Source organism: Pogona vitticeps, chromosome 3 (genome assembly GCF_051106095.1).
Source record: "Pogona vitticeps strain Pit_001003342236 chromosome 3, PviZW2.1, whole genome shotgun sequence".
NCBI lineage: Eukaryota > Metazoa > Chordata > Lepidosauria > Squamata > Agamidae > Pogona > Pogona vitticeps.
This window is the reverse complement of record NC_135785.1, coordinates 49,669,602-49,691,514: the sequence shown is the minus strand read 5'-3', so window position 1 is coordinate 49,691,514 and position 21,913 is coordinate 49,669,602. Positions and strand designations below refer to the sequence as shown.

The following is a 21,913-nucleotide window of genomic DNA, read 5'->3' as shown; positions in this document are numbered from 1 at the left end:
TACTTCTGACAGACAATTAGAAGAAATGTAAGATGGCTATAGATGTTGCAGTGGTGTTAGATTTTAATGACCAGTATCCTGTTCTTGAGCTCCATTGGTGTAACAGGAATGACATTATTGGGCGAAGCAGATTATAAAGCAGCAAAATCCTGCTTTAATTTTGGATTGTGCATGACTTCCACTCCATGAGACAGTCATGGGGAACCTAAAATCCAAGCAGGAACTTTTTAATAAGCAGTAGTTCACTACTGCTGGCAATTTCACTCTTACTGCAGCAGCAGTGGTGTAGAACAGGATACTGGCTACTACTGTATTTTTCTGTGTATAAGACACCCCCATGTGTAAGGACCCCCCCCCACACACACACACACTTTTCTAATCCAAAATTAATTTCTTTGCAAGAAAGTAGAGGGGGAAGGCAGGGATCAAAGTACTTTCCTCACAAAAAAGTGGAGGGGGAAAGTGATCCATGCTTTCCCCCTCCACTTTCTTTGCAAAAAGCTGCTTTCCCCCTCCACTTTGATTCCTACTTTCTCCCTCCACTTTTGCAAGAAAGTGGAGGGGGGAAGCTGCTTTTTGCAAAGAAAGTGGAGGGGGAAAGTGATCCATGCTTTGATCCTCCCCCCCCCCCTTTTACTATCATGTATAAAATAACCCTCAATCTTTCCTCTAAATATTTTAGGAAAAAGTGTTGTTTTATACACGGAAAAAAAAGTTATATCTTGATTCTTCAGCCTTGCAACAAGATACTGTTGTATCTTGTTGCATATTTGTTGTACATTTTCTATTTTACATCTTAACAACACAATAAAACCGAGGACAATAAAACACAGCAGCTTGAAAGTATGTAACAATACTTACTTTTAAAAAAGCATTGCTGTTCATGAGTAGTGACTTGTTTAGGGTGGTGACCTGTTTAGGGTGTCAGTGGAAATTTTTAAAAAACAAAGAAACATTGGGGTGATCCTGGCTTTATAGTTCCATGCACGTAGAATAATACTGGTAGTATCTGCACTGGTTAAGAAGCTTCCGTTCACATATTAACTGTGTCATTTATTCTGGCCAGTTGGATAGGATAGCATTACACCTAAACCTCCAAAGAATGGGGAAATCATTTGGAATCCCTGTCTTTCAAGGGAATATTTTAAGAATACTGTATAGTGGACCCTCAACGTACAGATGGCTCGACTTACAGACTTTTCGAGTTACAGACTTCTCTGGCCACAAAATTTAGTTTTGACTTGCAGCCGGAGAATCAACCTACAGACCAGAAAAAAACCAAAGTGGAACAAAAATGGAACAAAAATGGGCAGTTACGGCATTAATCGGTTTTCAATGCATTGTAGCTCAATGGAGATTCGACCTACAGACTTTTCGACCTGCAGCCACCATTCCAATACGGATTAATTCCGTAAGTCGAGGGTCCACTGTAATTGAATTCATGAAACCCATTTCTCAGTCCAAGTTCTATAATGCTGGAGGGAAGAAGATGATGACTACAGAATATGTTGCATATTCCTACATTTATTTATTTTTTGGTGTTTGCAATTGCTTTGTATAGGATAACAGATGCAAATTATAAAAAATACTTGTGTCCTTCTAAGTGTATACAATGGAATTTTGACAGGAACAACTAGTGCAGGGCTGAAGAAAACTACCACCTGTCTATAATCCACTATTAAAAGTGCATTAGCCCTCTTTTCCTCTGCATGTTTATCAGTTGTGCTAATCTAATGCAACTGATAATGTAGTTACATTGCCTATAATAACAGAAAATGACACCTATCCAAAGCTGTTCTGATTTAAAAAATTGGAACAGTTTGCAGTGCATATCATCTTTTGGTGCCAACACAGGGGAAAAGTCCTGGAGTGATGCAATTTCTAATTGCTGCTTAGGAAGAGATACATTACGAAGATTTTCTAGAAACCCAACCCACAGTTAATTGTTTCCAAGACATATATCCCAATTCAGAATGAGAGGAAACAGCCATGGCAAAGGTTCCTAGCAGACAGGCTAAGCAGTGCAAGATGCAGTAGCTTCTGCAGCTCAACAGACTAGTGAACATGCAGAGAATATTCATATGGCAAGCTTCAGAGTCCCTCTATGTCTGCCATGAAGATTATTTCATGCAGACCCATTTAACAGTACATCAGGGGAAGGAGTGAGCTATAGTAAAACCTCCTTAAAATGTCTTCAAGATTTGGTTTGTTTCTTCTACTCGCTTTTTGCTACTTGTTAGGAATCATGGTCCCATAGTACCATATACTGTAGTTTCTTTTTTTTGTTGTTTTTTTTTTTGTTGTTGTTGTTGTTGTTGTTCTGGTTTGTAGCTGAAATAATTCCAGAAAGGGAAGGGATTCTTCTTTTCCAGGTGGCACTGAAGTTTGTTATAAATTCAGTGGAAAAATTAATTCTACCCTGCTCAGCAGAAGGCAATTTCTATTTCCCCTTTTCAATAACTCCTTTTTTATTACATTAAATTTGCAGGAAGGACAGAATCCAGGTCCACCACCATTGATACCAGGATTGGGGCAGCACGGAGGGCCAGGTCGTCATGGCCCTCACAGCCAGGGACCTGGTCCTAATAAAGGTGATTAAGCACATTGTTTGTTTAGAATGAGTGACTGTGCTGGGCTAAGAAGATATACCAAAAATGTGAAGTGTTTTATCATTCTGAGTGGTTATTGCCTAGACTATGTAAGACAATGTGCTTCTTTTACCATATTTTTCCGTGTATAAAATGACACTCTTTCCTTAAATAATTTGAGAAAAAATTGAGGGTTTTATACACAGAAGGCAGCTCTTTACCACTGCCTTTTGCGAAGGCACGGGGCTTAGCAAAAAGGGAGCCATTTGATCCCTGCCTTTTCTAATTTGGGGTTATACTTTGGATCATCTTATATACGGAAAAATACGGAACTTGAAATCTATGTTGTCTTTTGGCCAAGTAGGGTTATTCCTTGTCCCTAACAGTAATATCATAGTACACTGCAACATTCTCATGAACCATTTCTCCTTTAAAGCATTGATGAACTACAAAAGTCATCATCATCACTCTGGTATCTTTATTATTAGCAGGCTAGATTAATGGTCTTAATAATAATTTTGAACCATGGCAACACTTCTCAGGGTTTCTAATTACCGTATTTTTCCATGTACATGACCCCCCCTGCAAATGACAGCCCCCTAATTTTGTCCCTTGCCGGACAATGAGCAGCTATGAGAGGTGGCTCCGCCTCTGTCTCCTGCTGCTGCATCCGCCGGCCAATCACGTCACGTCCTTGTCCCCTGCCTGAAGGGAGCCTGCAAGTGATGCTGGAGGAGGGAATCCAGTGGCGGAGGCGGCAGCAGCAGGAGGTGGAGACAGAGGCAAAGGAGCAGCTGCGCTTGGCCATCTCTTGCGGCTGCCCATTGACTGCTGTCACCACCACCCGATCGCTGCCTCCTCCTGCCAGGGCTCACTTCTAGCTCATGTCGTCGCCTTGTCCTCTGCCCGAAGGGAGCCTGTAAATGGCACTGGAAGAGGCGATCCAGCGTCATCGTCAGCAGTCAATGGGCAGCTGCAAGAGGAGGCCCAGCATGGCTGCTCCTTTGCCTCCGTATCCACCTCCTTCCATGTACAAAACGACCCTCAAATTTTCCTGTAATGGTTTTAGGGGAAAGTGTTGTTTTATACAGTGGTGTCTCACTTCAGCAATAATCCGTTCCAGGAACATCACTGTTAAGCGAAAACATTGTAAAGTGAAAATAAAAACCCCATTGAAATGCATTGAAACCCGTTCAGTGCGTTCCAGTGAGGTAAAAACTCACAGTCCAGCGAAGATCCTCCATACGGCAGCCATTTTCGCTGCCTGTATAAAGAGGAATCCATCCCTAAACACAGCGGGGAGCCATTTTAGTTACCCGGTGTCCATTTTGAAACTGCCGATCAGCTGTTTGAAAATCGTCGTTTTGTGAAGAATAGGTTCCCAAAGCAGGGAACCGATCATCACAAAGCAAAATCCCCCCATTTAGACCATTGTTTTGCGAAAAAAGATCATCTTAAAGCAGATTCGTCGTAATGCGGGCCAATCAGAAAGCGAGGCACCACTGTACACAGAAAAGGACAGTATAAAGTACTCAGAAGTGGCTTACCGTTTACTTCTTCTGGAGGCACTCTGGGGCTGTGTAGCCTTCCCAAAGCTATAGAGACTGGCTCTTCTCCTGAGAGGCACAATGGAGAATCAAAATCCCAGCCCTTCTGCAACTAGATACTGTTTCACACTCAGCTGTTCAGCCAATCTTCATAGCTAATTGGATAAGAATTATTTCTTGTATTTTTTACAGAATTGTATGGCATGTAATTGCAGATACCTCATTGGTATGCAGATTCTTCATGCAAATATGTTTCTAATACAGAATAGATTCTAAAGTAAATAGTAGCACAGCAATGCTATTCTTCTAGGTAATCCAGATATACTTGAAGGATCTGCATAAGGGAAATATAAACTTTTGTGAAAACAGAGCACTGAGGGACTTTTTGTGTGAGAAACTTTGGTATTGCAGATTACATGCTGTAGGGTCACAAGGAATAACATTTTTTAACATCAGATTCATTGTACATCTCTTATTGGTCAGGAAAATAAGTCATATTCTATTCACATATGTGAGAAGATAGCCAATTAAAATTTCAAATCTGAAACAGAATTGCCATAATTTAAAAAGAAAAAGAAGAAACCACAAGGCTAAAGCTAAGCAATATAATGGAAAGAAAATACATTTCCCAGTCAGTTCAGCTTTCTTTTAATGGAAAGCAATTATAAGAATCTGAGAAGTAGTTACTTGAATATTCTTTGGCTCGTATAATGTATAGCCCTTGATTTATGTGCTTTCTGAGCTCTTTACTAGCTGGCAGATCCATGAATGGCTTTGCCATATATGGCTCATTTCATAAAGTACAAAAAGGTTATTAAAATATTGCAAAATGGTTTTAAATATCTCGTTAACATGTTGGCATATTTATTTTAAGGCGATTCCCGTGGTCCACCCAACCATCACATGGGCCCTCTGTCAGAGAGGAGGCACGAACCAAACAGTGGTGGCCCAGATCACGGCCCTGAGAGGGGCCCCTTCCGGGGTGGCCAAGAATGGAGTGATGGTAGAGAGAACAGGGGGATGCCAGACAGACGAGGCCCTTACCCAGACTTCCATGATGACTTTGACCGAACAGAGGAGTTCCGTGAAGATTTCCATCCAGATAAGCGATTTGGCCACCGCTTACGTGAATTTGAGGGAAGGGGAGGCCCACCACAAGAAGAGAAATGGAGGCGAGGTGGTCCAGGCCCTCCTTTCCCACCTGACCACAGGGATTTCAATGAAGCAGATGGCAGGGGTCCAAATCGAGGACCTCCTGGACCTTGGGATGGCCGAAGACTTTCAGATGAGCGATTCCCTCATGATCCTGAGGATGCACGATATCGAGGAAGAAGAGATGAAAAGTAAGAATACTTCTAACTTTTATTATTAGAAAATTAACTGAACCAGTTATCTCCTTATCATAAGAGGTATTGTGAACTTCAGAAAAAAAATTTCATGGAAATTCAGTCCACCAATACAGTACAGTGGCGCCCCGCTTGATGACGATAATCCATTCCATTAAAATCGTTGTCAAGCGAAAGAAAAAACCCATTGAAATGCATTGAAAACCGGTTCAATGTGTTCCAGTGGGTAAAATACCTCATCATCCAGCAAAGATCCTCCATAGGGGAAGCCATTTTCGGTCGCTGTCTTCCGGAAATAGGTCCGGAAAACAGCGGGCGGCCATTTTGATCAGCTGTTTTTGATCATCATAATGCGAAGAATCGGTTCCTGAAGCAGGGAACCAATCATCGTAAAACGGATTTTCCCCATTCAATAATTGTTTTGCAGTCACAATAGCGATCGCAAAAACCTCATCGTGAAGCGATTTCGTCATGGAGCGGGGTAATCATCAAGTGGGGCACCACTGTATTATTATCAAAACAAGATTATGTAGATAATCGCTTTTCTCTGCACAGACATCAAATTGAGGAAGAGTAAAATGTTGAATAAATCGGAATAGAACCGTGACCAGGAGCCAAATCACCAGAACTTGGAAACAATGCATTAACATTGTAATGTTAATGTTAAATTCACTCCTTTTCTGTCAGATGGGAGGGAAAGCACCAATTTATTTAAATCACTTCTTTGCTGTTTCTGTGTATACACAGTCCTCCCCCTTTTCCCCATGAAAACTAGCTCTGTACAATTGAAATGTGATGGTCATTAGGGATATACAGCAAAAATTGGTATTTCAGTTTTGTTTCAGTTTCTTTTTTGGGGGGTGCCAATTCTTCTCATATGTCAAACTTCCACAGGACTTATAAACAACTGAAAACTACTGGCTTCTAGTATCCCATGGGTAATTTAGTTCAAGGAACATTTTTTAAAGTTTGCATTTGGAGCAATCCAAGCAAGTGGAGAAGTGAGCAAGCCGTATCTACAGCCTGGAGCTGTGAAGATTACATCAATTCTCTGATTCAGATATGCAAACCATGGTCTGAGCTTCATATTAAAGGAGCATATCATGGCTATAAGCTACTGGTTAACTTTCTTTTTATATCAGGTCATTGCACTCACAGTCATGGTAATTCATATTTTTACTTTTATTTTATGGTGCAGTAACCTGTCAAGAGCTGGAAAATAATGGCCATAACTATGGTTTGTGAATTAAGGCATCCTGACAAACTACTTACTGTGGCTTGGAAACTTATGCTAAAGCATGGTTTCTCATTATCAGTCACTAGGCCAATTGCACATGTCATTTCACATGTCATACCAAAATGAAAGTTAAGCTTCCAGCCACTATATTTTTATCTCTTGAAAACTCTGAATATTATTTCCTTTCAATCTGTATTCAAGCTAGCATCTCACATGGTGGACTTTCTGATACTATAAGTGGTGTTTCCTTCTATTGGTGGAGGGCAATAAAATTGATGTTCATGATTAGTTGGTATCTGTATCAATATGTTTATGTTAATGTTCATACAATGAAAAATTTCCCCTTTTTTACGATCTTTAAAAGTGTACTCTTGAAGTTATACAAGATATAAATGTGTTTCGATATGATTGTTTAATCAGTTGGAACTCAGTTGGTTACATAAAACACATTCAATTGAAAAACACTATTTTGTATTTCTGCCAGTCTCGCAAAATAAATATTTTTGATAATTCCTTCTAATTCAAATAAGTCTAATCATTGTTTTTAAAGACAGTGTTTTAATTAAATGTTTGAATTAAAAACACAGCATTTTTGCAGCACAAAAATATAATACATGCATGTGTGCGTGCATTTGTGTGTGTGTATGTGTGTGAATTTATTGATTTTCCTTTGATTCAGCTTTAGGAGAGTTGCACCCTCAAGACACGAAGGCCGTGGGCCCAGGGGAAGGGACAGCTTTTCTGCACCTGATGATTTTGTAGCAGAAGAAAATTTTGACTCCTCAGAGGAGAACACAAGAGGAAGAGATCATAGTGGTCGGGGACGAGGCCGGGGTACTCCGAGAGGTAAGAGAACTTTGTTGAATGGTTTGCACCTGGTAAAGGACAGCAGTTTGCATTCTTATTGATGGATGGATGGATGGATGGATGGATGGATGGATGGATGGATGGATGGATGGATGGATGGATGGATGGATGGATGGATGGATGGATGGATGGATGGATGGATGGATGGATGGATGGATGGATGGATGGATGGATGGATGGATGGATTGATTGATTGATTGATTGATTGTATTTATACCCCGTCTATCTGGTCAAACGACCACTCTAGGCAGCTTATAGATTCCTTCAAACTCTTAACATGTATTTGTTATTTAGGGGGACGAAAAGGTCTGCTCCCCACTCCAGATGAGTTTCCTCACTTTGAAGGAGGCCGAATGGATGGAAATCGAGAACCAGGTAAAAAAATGTAATTTTCGCTAGACAGATCATCACTGGCCAAACTCCTGTTGCTTAGTATAGTAAATCCCACTGGAGCGGGCCTGCTGAATCAGTAGGGATTTGGTGAGTCAACTCCTCCATATGTCCCATAGATTTAAATGTGCCTACTCTGACAGCAACTTATTTTAGTCCATTTGAATAACTGGAACTTATGGAGGTGTTGACTCACCAAATCCCCGCTGATTCAGTGGGCCTGCTCTAGTGTGCTGAGCAACAAGATTTTGGGTACTGAGTGCCACTGCTCATTCTTTCCCACTTTCCATTTGTATCTTAGTACTACATTCATGGTATTTCTGCATAGGTTTAATGAGATGCAGAAGTATTCTGCTAGATTTTTATACTGACATTTTTCTGAATAGTGGATTTCAAGACAGAGCTATATGTACTGTGTATTCACTACTCTCAAGGAGATACAGTGGTGCCTCACTAAACAGTTACCCCGCATGACAGTTTTTTCGCTAGACATTGACTTTTTGCGATCGCTATAGCGATTCGCAAAACAGTGATTCCTATGGGGGAATTTCGCTGGACAATGTTTGGTCCCTGCTTCGCAAACCAATTTTTGCTAGACAACGATTTTGACAGCTCCCTCCGCGCTCGCAAAGCAGGTGTTTTCAGGACCTAAGCTTCGCAAGACAGCGATTTAAACAGCGGTTCGCAAAGTGGCTTTCCTATGGCCAATCCTCGCTAGACAACGACGATTCTTCCCCATTGGAACACATTAAACAGGTTTCAATGCATTCCAATGGGGGAATGATTTTCACTAGACAATGATTTCGCTAAACAGCGATTTCAGTGGAACAGATTATCATCGTCTAGAGAGGCACCACTGTACGCAGGTACAACACATAGCTTTTTAGCATATTGGTCATATACTGACTTTTTTCTGTCTGAGACTAATGTTTCCCCAGTCAAATAGGTTCTCCATATTTCCTTCAGACAGCTACTCCAGGTCCTTACACCATTATTTTCAAATCATTTGTGAGCTTCTTGCAATATGTTTCATGTTTCCCCCACCTTCCTTCTATAATCTTCAGATGTCTAAGTATAAATATTTTCCGTGGTCCAAGCTACCCTTATAAAACCCCAAAAGCTGCACTTCAAACTTCCTGTTCTTCTGCAGGCCTATTCCAAGACCTTATAAAGTTATGGTTTTCCCTTCCTACTAGTTTATCCCTCTAGCTCCCAAGAAATGTGCTCAAAGTCTGTTTCCCTGCCATTTCTGACTCAAAGCATCAGTCTTTACTGCAGATCAGAAAAGGGATGGTACTTCAAAGAATTTGTATTATAAAGTTCTGTTCCACCTGATAGATTGATTTATTTCATCTTGATACCAGGCCCTCGCCAGGATCATCCCCCTCATGACAGTCACTCTCCAGCAAGTAGAGAACGTTCCTCCTCACTCCAGGGAATGGACATGGCCTCATTGCCACCTCGAAAGCGTCCTTGGCATGATGGACCAGGAACCTCTGACCATAGAGAAATGGAAATCCAGGGAGGGCCTCCAGAGGAGAGAGGGAAAGGTAAAATATAATTCCTTCAGAATTGCCTCTAGAAATGTTGATTTTTAATATTAGTGGCAACATGTGTTTGAAAACAAATTAACTCTTTTACTGCATGTCTATGAAGCATTCAGTTTGGGTCTGCGGTGCTAATCTCAAAAAATTGGCTCTAATTTTGCATTACATATCAAGAGTAGCAGACAGCTGCTGGTTCTTTTGGAAACCATTTCACCAACCTTTTCCAGAAACTGACCCACTTCCTTCCCACAGGATGGAAAAGTTGGTCAAATGCAAGTCCTGCTATGTATGTGCTCTTATGTCCTTTTTTGGCTCCATGCTTCCCACTGTCCAGGGTTCTAAAGTCTTCTCTTCTTTTTCCTTCAAAATCTTTAGCTATGGAAGAGAGAATTGGAGCAGTGAGCAATGGGTGCATGTGTCTGTTGATGCCCTGAACTGACTGGGATCTAAAGCATTTCTTATTTAGTTAAAAACAACATAGTATGCCATGTTGATTTCATATGTTACATAAATATCTTGTGTATTTTTTTTCACGATACAAAAGCAATGGAAGTGAAATTTGACTGGCATTCCTGTATTCACTGATTTTGAAGTGAGCCCTGTTAAATATTGAGAGAAGTTGCCAGGGATTATACTGCTATCATAATTTAAATCTCGACATTCTTTAGATGCAAAGATTTACTTGGAACTTGTTCTGTTGCAATACCTATAAATATTTACACAACTACTAAATATCAAATACTTATCTTAAACTGTTTAAATTTTAAAGGAAAAAAGGACAGCAGACCCAAAGAGCTGTGCATGATAATCACCTGCAAAGTTAACTAGAACTTTGAAATTGGGTAATCTGATTGGTATTAATATCTGTAGTTACTCATTCTATGAAGCAAAGACATTTTAGAGACAAAAGCAAGTTCACTCCTAAATCAGTGGCTAGAGAAATTGTTTAGATTAGAACCTATTTATTTGCCTGTCATCTTAGAATCCTAGGATGAAGTATACTAATCAGTAAAATTATGTAAAACCACCATTAAAAGTTCAATTCACATTACATGATTGTCTAGGTGGGAAGACTTCAAAACATATCATTCCTTCAGTTCCAAAAGCCTGTCTAAAATGTCTTAACTTGAAATGCATGGGAAGGTACCAGGCACACCTGACATGAGGAGTGCCTTAAGCTGAAAGCTATCACAGAGCCATGGGGCCACCCCACAAACCTTCCAAGGCAGCAGTACAGTAGGACCTCTGTATCCAAAGGAGATCAGTTCCACAATCTACCGTGGATGCCTGAAGCTATGGATGCAAAGGAACCCCATATACGACATACAAGGGGGCAGGAAAAGGCTACCAGAGGGCACCCTTATTTGTAGGACATGTGGCAACCTGTGGATAAGTGAAATAGCAGACACAGGCTTCCCTTACTTATATTAATACCTGTCCCATAGGAGAGAAGGTATTCTTCAGACCCACACTATTTAGGCATTTATATGTTAAAATAAGCACCTTGAGCTGGATTTGGAAATAAGCTGGCTAGCAGCTCAGATCCATCTATGATAACTTTGCCTTTGTTATTTCATCCCCTATGTGTGTTCAAGGGAGGGGAAAAGTTGCATTCCACACACACACACCAGTACAGCTGGAGAGAAATGTTTGTTTTAAACTTAGGAGGGACAGCAGCAGGCAGCAACCCTACCCTGCAGTGGTCAGTCAGTAAAGCAAAATGTCTTAGATTTAAAAGAGGGTTAGGGTCAATGCTGGGATATCAGAAAAAATGTCCCTACCAATATCATCTGTAACAGTCTATTTCAGTTTTTGTTGACAGGAGGAATGACAACATCCAAAAGTATCTCTTTTATCTGTGACTGTCAATTATTTTATAGCAAAGGAGATTAAAATGCTGAAATGCTATATTTTGATTTTTATGTTCCATGGATTTAAAAACTTTGCATCACGTTTTCTTAATTCTGCCTCCATTCTGTTTATTTTAGGGCGTGGAAAGTCAGGGCCTTCACAGAGAATGTCAAAGTCTGGAAGATCCAGCTCTTTGGATGGCGAGCACCACGATGGATATCGTAGAGAAGAATCCTTTGGAGGACCTCCAGGAGGCAGTAATCCTTCCAGAGGGAGAAGTGGGAGTAGCTGGGGAAGAGGAAGTAACATGAACTCAAGCCAGTCAAGACGAGGCAGTTCTAGAGGTGGCGGAAGGGGTCGATAGAAGAGGTTATGACTGGGCAAGACCCAGTCTTTCTAGGACAGTATTTAAATACATCTGTTGCAGAATCACTGAGAAAGTAATTCTGCAGTCTCACAAACCTGGACTCTAAAATGGAGATCAATGAACGTGCATTAGTTTCTACAAAGGTCTTTTCAAAGATTAAATGCCGGCTAGTAATACCATCACAACTACCCTTGTTTCATTCTCCTACCCATCCCAGTCCCTTGACACTTCCAAACTTCCTGATATTTGAAAATAAAAGCTGGATTTTTTTTAGTGTTGTGAGAAATGGAGCGCCTCCACAGATTTCAGTTCATGTCCAGAACTTGTTTCTATATGTACAGTTGTCAGGAAAAAGTTACGTTGTTTTTGTATGAATACAGAATGCAATTTGTCCGAAACTTAAAAACAGAGTGTGTGATTTTGTATATACATTTTCACTAGCAAAAAATGTTTTCCTCTGAAATGCTTGTTAGGTAGCTTCCACTCAACCACAACTGCTGTGACCACTTAACTACTCAAGTCATTTAAGCCTCATAATATCAGTTACACAGAGAGGTTATGTGGCTGTAAATCATTCCTGACACAGCTGACAGGAGCACCTTTTTTCATAAGTTTAAACAACTAGAGTACTTTCATCTTTGTATTTCACGAAAATGTACACTAATCTGTATACTGAGTTTGCCTAATATGATAAAGATTTCCACTTGAAGCTCATGAACATACAAAAGTTATTAATCTAAGTTTTGATGAGAATACTGTCTATGATTCTGGTTCACCAAGATAAACATCTCAGCCTGATGCCCTCCAACCACTTTGGATGGCGAACCAAAAACAGTGAGAGACTCCAATTTAACTATAAGAAGATCCATGATCCCTAATAAAAACTGCCCAACAACCTTTATCTTAGAGATAAACACATTTTTGGCCTCTTGGATTTAAATGGCCCTTAATAGTGTCTCTGAAGCAATACTTTGACAAACCAACTTAAAATAACTCATTTGTACTCTGGCAAAAGTTCAGCAGTCCACATGAAGAAAGGAAGGGCTCAGTACAATTCAGTACAAACTACAGATTTGATTTTTTTAAAAAATAATTTGCTATATGAAACACTAAGCTTCACGTTCTGTATCAGAATGATGTATAGTCTAATTAATCAATCATTTTTTTAATACAAATGATACATCTCTTAGAGACTTAGAACAAGTTCATTTGAAGCCAAACGGTTAACATTTCAATATATATATATATTCCTCTACTTTTCTTTGATGGGGTCTATCTACCTTTAGAACAAAGAACTTGCTCCGCAACATCCAACAAATAACATTCCACAAAGATTTATCTTCTTTGTTGTGTTTAGTTAAACCTTTGTACATAGATTGCTTAATAAGAGTAGAAAGTTCAACCCCCTCTACATTATTTAGTTAAGTTTCTCAAACAAAGATCTGCCAAATTTAAAATCCCTGAATGTTTTTAATAGAGTTAGTGAAGAAGTAGCACCAATTTCCCACATAAGGAGATGATAAATGCCTGTTCCTTCATTCTAAAAGAAAATCTGCATCCTCATTGTTATAGTTAAATGAGAATTATTGGCAGCAATCTTAAATACAGTTCTACACAAAGTATGAAACTACAGCATAGCTTTCAGATCTTTGTTACAGGATGACACACTTAGTTCTAGTTCAAGTTACTTCTGTAAACATTTCATTTCCAAGTAAGATCCAAGGGAAAGGCAAGCAAGATTTCAAAAACTGGTTTGGTTTCTTTCCAATGCCAAGTTGCATTTTAGGCACATAACAACACATTTCAGTTATCTGGATTATTGTCTGTAATAGCAATACAAAAAGCAGAATGCAGTTTACTCATACTGCTTGGATAATGGTTTACTGTCTGAATGGTTGTGCTTTTTCAGCTCTTGTTGAAAGAAGTATCCAAGGTCTCACTGCGCCAGCTTAAGACTTGTTTGCTGGAATGGGGCAATCTTCTGCTTCCACAGCAGAAAGTCAGAGATTGCACAGTGCAATGTCAAGATTCTGGCCAAAAATTCAGAACTAGTGTCCATAAAACGTAAGTAGTTTGTCATATACTTCAGAAGGAGACCCTCTAAATTTAATCCTTACTTCTGAGCAGAGGATTGCATTGTCAAGTCAACTGTACTCTGCAGGTACTAAGCTAATGACTTTATAAAACAATCCAATTAAATGACTACAGGATAACTGCTATATAATGCAATATTTTAATAATTACATGCCATCAACTGAATTCCAACTACTAGCAATCCTTTCTAGGGTTTTCTAGGTATAAAGTATTCAGACGGGGTTTACCAGTCCCTTTTTTTCAGGCATTCTGGTACTGTGCAGCTTGCCCATGGCTACGCAGGCTTGCTCTTCTCCAGGGAGGCACTGTGGGGAATATAACTTCTCACCCCTGGCTTTATAGCCAATTGCTCCAACCCACTGAATTATCCAGCCAGTGTATAATGCACCATTTTTATTCAAAACTATTTGCCACCTCTTATTTCATTATGGCAAAAAACATGACTTGGACAACTGAAATTCAAATATGCCATAGTTTAAAGCCAGAATTTTGTGCAGTTCTCAGAATCCTTGGATTCTATTTTTCAATAAACATGCACAGGAACGGCTCTTTATCTGCAGTAAATTCTTTATTCAAAAGATCAAACTACTGAGATACATAAACAACTACTTGGCTGCTGCTTCCAAGTTTTTCATTTTTCATACTGCATTGATAGGTACTTGCCCACCACTGTATTGGTCCATCATGCTTTTTCAGCAAGAAGCTACAGTCAATTATGTACTTTTGAACTCAGTTATTTATAGGTACTTACTCTTAAACTGCCAAAATGTTTCAACAACTGCCAGTTTGTTAACTATGTGGTTTGTTAACTACAAACTAACCAGTTTGTTAACTATGTGGTTGTAAACCTCTAACCATTTCAACAGCTTAGTTCACTAATGACACTTAAAGAAACCTAAGAGTGTTTCAAAGGCTACTTTTAAACAAAGCTTAGGTTTATAGTAGAAAACCCAGAATCCCTTAGCCAGCCCATCCAGGGGCTGAGGGGACTCTGGGAGTTGTAGTTGAAAAAGTAATCTTCCCAGATTTTGGGTCAGAAGAGGTACTAACTGTTTAACAGCAACAGGAGTCAGAATGTTATTTGGGATTTATATCAACATATCTTAATTCACAAATTAGAGCAGCAAATTACTACTAATTAAAGAGTTGCTATTTGCATTCCTGAGTGCACACGAAGTGGCATGATTGATCCATGACCACAAATGCAAGCAGAAACTCATTAATTAACAGAGTGATTTATGTAATTACATTTAATACTGGTATGAATCCCCAGGACACTAATCAACAGTAAAAAGTGTAATGTTTCCACCTGCCCTAAATTTATCACCAGTAGCTTATGGACGATAAAAGGGAACAATAGGTAAGTTTGGCCTTGGAGTTTAAAACGAAGCAGGGGAAAGGCTAATAGAGTTTTGTCAAGAGAACAAGCCGGTCATCACACTCTTTTCCAACAACACATGGACATCACCAAATGGGCAATGCCGAAATCAGATTGATTATATTCTCTGCAACCAAAGATGGAGAAGCTCTATACTGTCAGCAAAAACAAGACCTGGAGCTGATTGTACCTCTGATCATCAGCTTCTTATAGCAAAATTCAAGCTTAAACTGAAGAAAGTAGGAAAAAACAATTGGGTTAGTCAGGTATAATCTAAAAAACCAAATCTCTTATGAATACACAGTGGAAGTGAAGAACAGATTTAAGGAACTCAATTTGGTGGACAGAGTGCCTGAAGAGCTATGGATGGAGGCTCGTAACATTGTGCAGGAGACAGCAACAAAAACCATCCCAAAGAAAAGGAAATGCAAGAAAGCAAAGTGGCTGTCCAATGAGGCCTTAGAAATAGCAGAGAGGAGAAGGGAAACAAAATGCAAGGGAGATAGGGAAAGTTAAAGAAAATTGAATGCAGATTTCCAAAGAATAGCAAGGAGAGACAAGAGGGCCTTCTTAAATAACAGTGCAAAGAAATAGAGGAAAAAAATAGAGAGGGAAAACCCAGAGATCTGTTCAAGAAAATTGGAGATATTAAAGGAACCTTTTGGAGTTTAATTATAACAATTATAATACCACTGGAGTTTAATTATAACAATCTATTCGGGCAAATCTTTCCACATATTGTGATTTCTCTAAATTAAATATGATAAAGGGCAAAAATGGTAGGGACTGCCAAAGAATTGATGCTTTTGAATTGTGGTGCTGAAGGAGACTCTTGAGAGTCCCCTGGACTGCAAGAACAAACCTATCCATTTTGAAGGAAATCAACCCTGAGTGCTCACTGGAAGGACAGATCCTTAAGCTGAAACTTTGGCCATCTCAAGAGAAGAGAAGACTCCCTGGAAAAGACCCTGATGTTGGGAAAGTGTGAAGGCAAGAGGAGAAGGGGACGACAGAGAATGAGATGGTTGGACAGTGCCATCGAAGCGACCAACATGAATTTGACCAAACTCCGGGAGGCAGTGGAGGACAGGAGGGCCTGGCATGCTCTGGTCCATGGGGCCACAAAGTGTCAGACACGACTAAAAGACAAGCTCATGGAAAAAGCACCCCCCAGCCATCCAAGAAACTAACCATCCATTATATAAATGGTATAGAGAATGCACAGAATTAAATGAATGCATTCTTGCTAAAATATTGAACAACCTGTGGTGATTTTTGTAGCAGCAGGATGTTGACATAATGTGTGAGTGATTCTACTTTTATCATACAACACATTCAAAACTGTAAAGCTACAGCAAAGTAGTAAGAAGCAGATCATTAGACAATACGTAGCCTTCACAGAAGTCTTCCAGATACGCCAAATGAGAAACAATTCCAGGAACCACTGGAGTTTAATTATAACAATAATCTATTCAGGCACATCTTTCCATATATTGTGATTTCTCTAAATTACAACGAAAGCATAAATCATTTTGGCAGCATTAGGATCTGTATCAATGGTCCATGTCATTGAATTCAGGCAGAGGTGAAATTTAGTAGCCATATAGTTTTGAATAGTTTCAGGGATAGAAAACATAAGCTTGAATAGAAAGTGTTAGATAAAGGTTAGTTTAAACAACTTGAGAAGTCTGTTCCGGATAAACAAATATTATTATAATGCCTGTTTTCAGAAAGTGGGCCACACATCAGTTGATAAAGTAACAACGCTTTTGCTGAATAGAAGTCACAATTGCTTAGAATGTTAGAAACCAGATTAGTTTTTGCTCCTGAAAATGCTAAAGAAATCTCAATGAATGATGATTTGTCCATTTCCATTTTGAAGAAGTTTAAAATATAGAGTAAGAATGGGCCTGGCATCAGCACTCGGCATCCTTTGACAAGTGTAAGGCAGTGGGCACCGGACCAGGTGGATTCTTTCGTGAGATTGGGAAAACTGCCAGGCAGCCTCAGGAGGATAGCTGTTCAAATGCAGGAATAGGGGGGAAAGTTAAGAGCCCACCCAGGCTCCTGCAGATCCCTGGGAAAGCAGATCAAAAACGCTAGAAAGAAACAACATTCTTTCTTGCTACGACTTCCTGCTGTTGAGGGACAGCATCAAAGGCCACACACCTCACCCCCCCTCCTAAAAAAATCTTGAGTCCAACCATGGAAGGAATTGTCTCTCTCCCCAACTATTGGCATATTCTTCGATTTGCAAGTCTTAACGTCCTTTTGCTTCCACATAGCTGAATTCAAGTAGCCCTCCTCAATAGCAACAGGCAATCATCCTAAAGCTTTTCAGCTGCTCCCTTGGGTTTCGTCTCCTGGAACTTCAAAGGTCCCAATATGGAAGCGCTCCACGCCATAGTTCCCCACAGGAATAACGTAACCGGGCAGTCGGATCTAGCGTTGATCAAGAAGGGCCCGGGTCTCTTTCTCACAGAGATCCATCTGGGCGCAACTGCAAGAACAGATTCGCCTCCACAGCCGCCCTCACACCGGGAGAGTTTTGGACACCTGACGCCGTACCAAACCTCCCAAAAGCCCGCCGACGTATCGCAGTCCGGTAGTCCCGCCGGGCACCGAGGATAGCAAATAGGCGGCACCGGCTGCCAACTGGACCGCCGCCCCCAGGGTGGTGAGCAGGGTGCTCCGGAGCCCAAGTGCAGCGTACAGCGTGCCGCCGACCGAGCCTAAGTAGAGGATGGCTAGTCCGCGGCGGCCGGGCTCGCCTAAGAGGCGACTGGGGCCGCGCAGGAAGCCGGCGGCGCCCAAGGCAAAGGCCGAACCCAGGGACCAAAGGAGCGCAAACTTCCGAAGCAGCAGGAGCGACCCGTAGAGCGTGGCGAGCCCGAAGCAGAGAGCGGCCAGCACCAAGCACAGCGCGCTCCCCGTCAGCCGCTGCCACCGGGAAAGGCCGCTCGGCAGCCACGGGTCTGGCTCCGGTTCGGCGGCCCACGGCCATGATTCCGCCGCGGGGAAAGGGTTTATTCGACCCAGCCAGGACCCCCAGCCAGGACGAGGCTTCTCCGCCTCTTCCCGTAGGGAGTTTTGAGGTGCCGACGGGACTGCCGAACCTCCGCTCGCACCGCCTTTGGATTGCGCCAAGTATTCCTGTAGTTGCCGGTTCAGATCCGCCATTTTGCCGAAGAGGTTCTTGGGAAGGTGCCTAGAGCGACGAAGGTACTGTATTTTGTAGAGGTGGCAACCGCCCCCTCACGCGTTCGACTCTTGAGTCCGCCATAAAGCCTTTTTTCCCTAGAGAATATAGAACGCTTCCCTTTCTCTCTCAGCAGAGAGAGGATCGCATGCTAGCCCTGCTGCTCAGACTTCGGATGTGGCTGCTTCAGGGATGCTGCAGTACGTACATGCCAGCCTCCAGGGTTTCTGAGTCAATACATCCTTCTGCCTTTCTTTTTGCATTTATTCTACCTTGAATGATTAGCTGCAGCAAGCTGTCCTTTCCGTTGGTTGTTATTACCCAAATGTTCAGGCTTTCTACATTTTTACGATATCTGATTTTTCCTCATTAGCATCAAGGATTTTTCTTCCTTTGCTTTTTCTATCCAATAAATGCTTAGCATAAAGCTACCCACAGTTTCATCTCATTAAAAGCAATAATATACGTTGTTGTTAAATGCCATCTCTGAATAAATGACCCTGTGAATAAGTGACCTCCAAAATGCCATGTCCTCAACAGCGCTGTTCAGCTCTTGCAAACTGAAGGGGGTGGCTTCCTTTATGGAGTCAATCCATCTCACAGTTGGTCTTCCTCTCTCCCTGTTGTACTCGACTTCAGCATTATTGCCTTTTCTAGCCAATCTTGCCTTATCATAATGGGCTGAAACGATGACAGCCTCATTTTTGTCATCCTTTTAAATCGCTTCTGAATAGGTCTTGCATCTTGTCTTTATATACTGCTTGTACCTTCTCTTTACTGTATTTTATCTTGGTCAGATACTGTGCTTTATCAAATGTTATTTGTTCTTCATAAAAAACCATTGTTTTATTTTTTACATATCTCGAGTCTAACTGTAGTCTCGTGCACCAATCTAGAAAGACCTTCTACTCCTCTAGCTCATCTCTAGTCTTTAATATTTACATTCCAAATTGGAAGAATACCTAGCACCATACAATGCCCATTTGCAAAGCCATTTTTACGAGTTGGTTGTACAATACTTTTTTAAGATCAAAGAAGCTGCTTGTGTGTGCGTGTGCGTGCGTGCATGTATTTATGGTGTGTGTGTGCGTGTGTGTGTATACACACGCACATGCACCATAAAGCATGGAACAGCCACACACGCGCACACACACACTATAAAGCATGGAACAGCCACCTAGATTGTACAAGATTTTGATATTTAATATACAGTATATAGTTTTTGTAAATGCTACGGATTTGTTTGCAATAAAGAATGATCTACTTATATATAACCCAGTCCTCAAATGCATGCAGAAGTCTTGATTTGGGTTGTCTTTTATGCAACTCAGTGCCTTCTGAAATGTTTAAAAATTAACGTGTGTGTATGTGTGTAAATGTAAAATGTCACTGGGAATGTTGAAACTGTCTACATGGATTCTGACTGAAAGGCACAACTGTGCTTTTTTTGCATTTATTTCAGAAGAAATTCAATAGAATCATAAGTATTTGTGGTGAACAATAAATATATAGATAATACGGGTGTGTTATGTGCCTACAAATCAGAACCAACTTATAGTGACCCTAATGGGGTTTTCAAGATAAGGGAGACATTTAAGGGAGCAGTTTTACGAGTTCCACACACCCCAGTGAATTTTTATGGCTGAGCTGGGATTCAGACACTTGCATCTTGACTCCTAGTCCATCAGTCTATCCACTATACCACACTGGGTATAAATAATAATCATGGCCCATCAAGTCAGTTCTAACTTATGGCAACCCTTTTTTATCTCTGGAGAAACAGTGGAGGATTGAACTGCCTCAGTATAGCTTACAGCTGTAGTTATTTCTTATAGTTCTTCCTCTCCCTACTCAACTGTCTGCTTCATTCTGTTTTATCCTACTTGACAACTTGCATATTAGTATTAATTAAATGGAAAAAGGCTTGAACATCAAAAGCATATGAACTGATGTCTTTCATACTATAATTTCTAGCTAGTTGCCCTGCTGCTCATTGATACAAATGCCAAATTCTACATTTTTTCAGTTGCTCAGCGACATCTGTCACTGCCAAGGAGAAGAAAAGGGGGTTCTTAAGGAAATCATTTCCTTACTGTCCCAATTAAGACACTGAACCACCCTATATTTTTGCCAATCTTAAACAAATGTTGCCACAGCAATGCCTGTTAATAAGCACTTTTTCCTAAGACTGTAATAATTAGATGCTTGGTTTCAGAACCGTCATCTGCTCAGTTAGCATTTCACTCTACTGTCTCTCTACTCCGTGAATGAGTGTGTGGAGCTGCCTCATACTGAGTCAAATCATCTTGCCTTTGTGCACGTTAGTAGTCTCTCCAGTTTCAAGCATTTCACTCTTCTGGAATCCTTCCTTAATCAATCACTCAGGGTTGAATCCAGGATCTTCTGCATACTAAACATGCTCTTCTCTAGGGAAGGTGGAAGATTTATGCTCCTTTTTGTTCTGGAGAAGGTGTTGCAGATATAGACAGATGTTCAACAGAAATGCCGCTCCTTGTCTTGAAATATAATAAATCACTGAATGAAATGATTCTATACAGTATTTTTAAAAGAATTATGGGAAATCGTAATAACCTTCCGTCAGAGTTTATAAATGTTCCTTTTTCAACCACAGCTCCCAGAATCGTTAAGCCAGCATGGAGTGGCCAAAAAGTAATTTGTACAAACTTTAAAACCTACCAAGTTTCAGAAACTCTGACACTAAAATTCTTCAATTGTGGTTAATAACAAAGCATCTAAGAATGTCTTAATAAATAGTGATTGTTTCTCAGTGCTCAAAGTAAGAGCTCCAGTATGAAAACTTACCTAAAAATAAATTCAACTGTTTAAATTTTCATTTACCTTGTAATATCTCGCTTAACTGCTGTCTATTTTTGTTCTTGGTTTAAAAACATTGATTGGAACATTCTTTGTTAAGTGTTTCTAGAATCTGTCTGAAATTTTAAAAGACTATTGTATTACATGATTGTATTATAATGTTGTAATGTAGCCCCGTTAAGAGGAAGAGTGAGCTATTATTACTTACATCTAGAATATCAGTGTCTGCTGTTACCAAATGTACTCCTGATTGCTGCTTTAAATATGGATTAGTAAAAACAGCAGAATTATCAGCTGTAAAACAAATTATTGGGTAGGGAGAATGTTTTTCTTCTCAGTGTTCAAGAGTCAAAGGATGCTTGCATTAGCAGATGCTTACCACTATGAGGAAGAGGCACCTTTTCCCTTTATGGTGAAAGTATTACACTTTGGAAAAAGATGTGGATAGAAAGTTCTGGCACTTGGTATACAATATTTACTATTTTGGAAGTACTTTGTTCAGTTTTAATATTTGGGAGGTATTTCGTTCAGATTTTATATCCTTTCTCCCAAAGAGTGGCACACATGACTATCAACAATGATAAAATCAAGTGAAACCATGTGAGTAATAGATAAAACAAACATCAATAAGTATAAAAATCACCGTTTGGCTTACAGGACTGCCACT

At 40.3% G+C, this 21,913-nt stretch overlaps 3 protein-coding genes across 3 annotated transcripts in view; 2 read left to right on the top strand and 1 right to left on the bottom strand.

The window, feature by feature from the left end:
- The window catches only part of WDR33 (WD repeat domain 33), a 77,773-nt gene extending 65,627 nt beyond the window's left edge, over window positions 1–12,146 (top strand). Inside the window, exons 17-22 of the mRNA XM_020787496.3 lie at window positions 2,489–2,591; window positions 5,010–5,478; window positions 7,398–7,564; window positions 7,880–7,960; window positions 9,340–9,525; window positions 11,511–12,146. Coding sequence (XP_020643155.1) covers window positions 2,489–2,591; window positions 5,010–5,478; window positions 7,398–7,564; window positions 7,880–7,960; window positions 9,340–9,525; window positions 11,511–11,737 — 1,233 coding nt within the window. The 3' untranslated portion in view covers window positions 11,738–12,146. The remainder of the gene's footprint in view (window positions 1–2,488; window positions 2,592–5,009; window positions 5,479–7,397; window positions 7,565–7,879; window positions 7,961–9,339; window positions 9,526–11,510) is intronic.
- Window positions 12,147–16,634: 4,488 nt separating this feature from the next.
- SFT2D3 (SFT2 domain containing 3) lies at window positions 16,635–18,436 on the bottom strand. Its single transcript, XM_020787485.3, has one exon. It carries the CDS (start codon window positions 18,390–18,392, stop codon window positions 17,745–17,747), a length of 648 nt encoding a protein of 215 aa, XP_020643144.2. The 5' UTR covers window positions 18,393–18,436; the 3' UTR covers window positions 16,635–17,744.
- LIMS2 (LIM zinc finger domain containing 2) overlaps window positions 18,417–21,913 on the top strand; it is a 44,200-nt gene continuing 40,703 nt past the window's right edge. The window contains exon 1 of the mRNA XM_020787483.3: window positions 18,417–18,434. The gene's annotated coding sequence lies outside the window, so the exon portion shown is untranslated. The remainder of the gene's footprint in view (window positions 18,435–21,913) is intronic.

What these genes read in the sequence shown, in the direction of transcription:
- SFT2D3 (XM_020787485.3), bottom strand. Translation starts at nt 18,392, where the DNA reads ATGGCGGATCTGAACCGGCAACTACAGGAATACTTGGCGCAATCCAAA.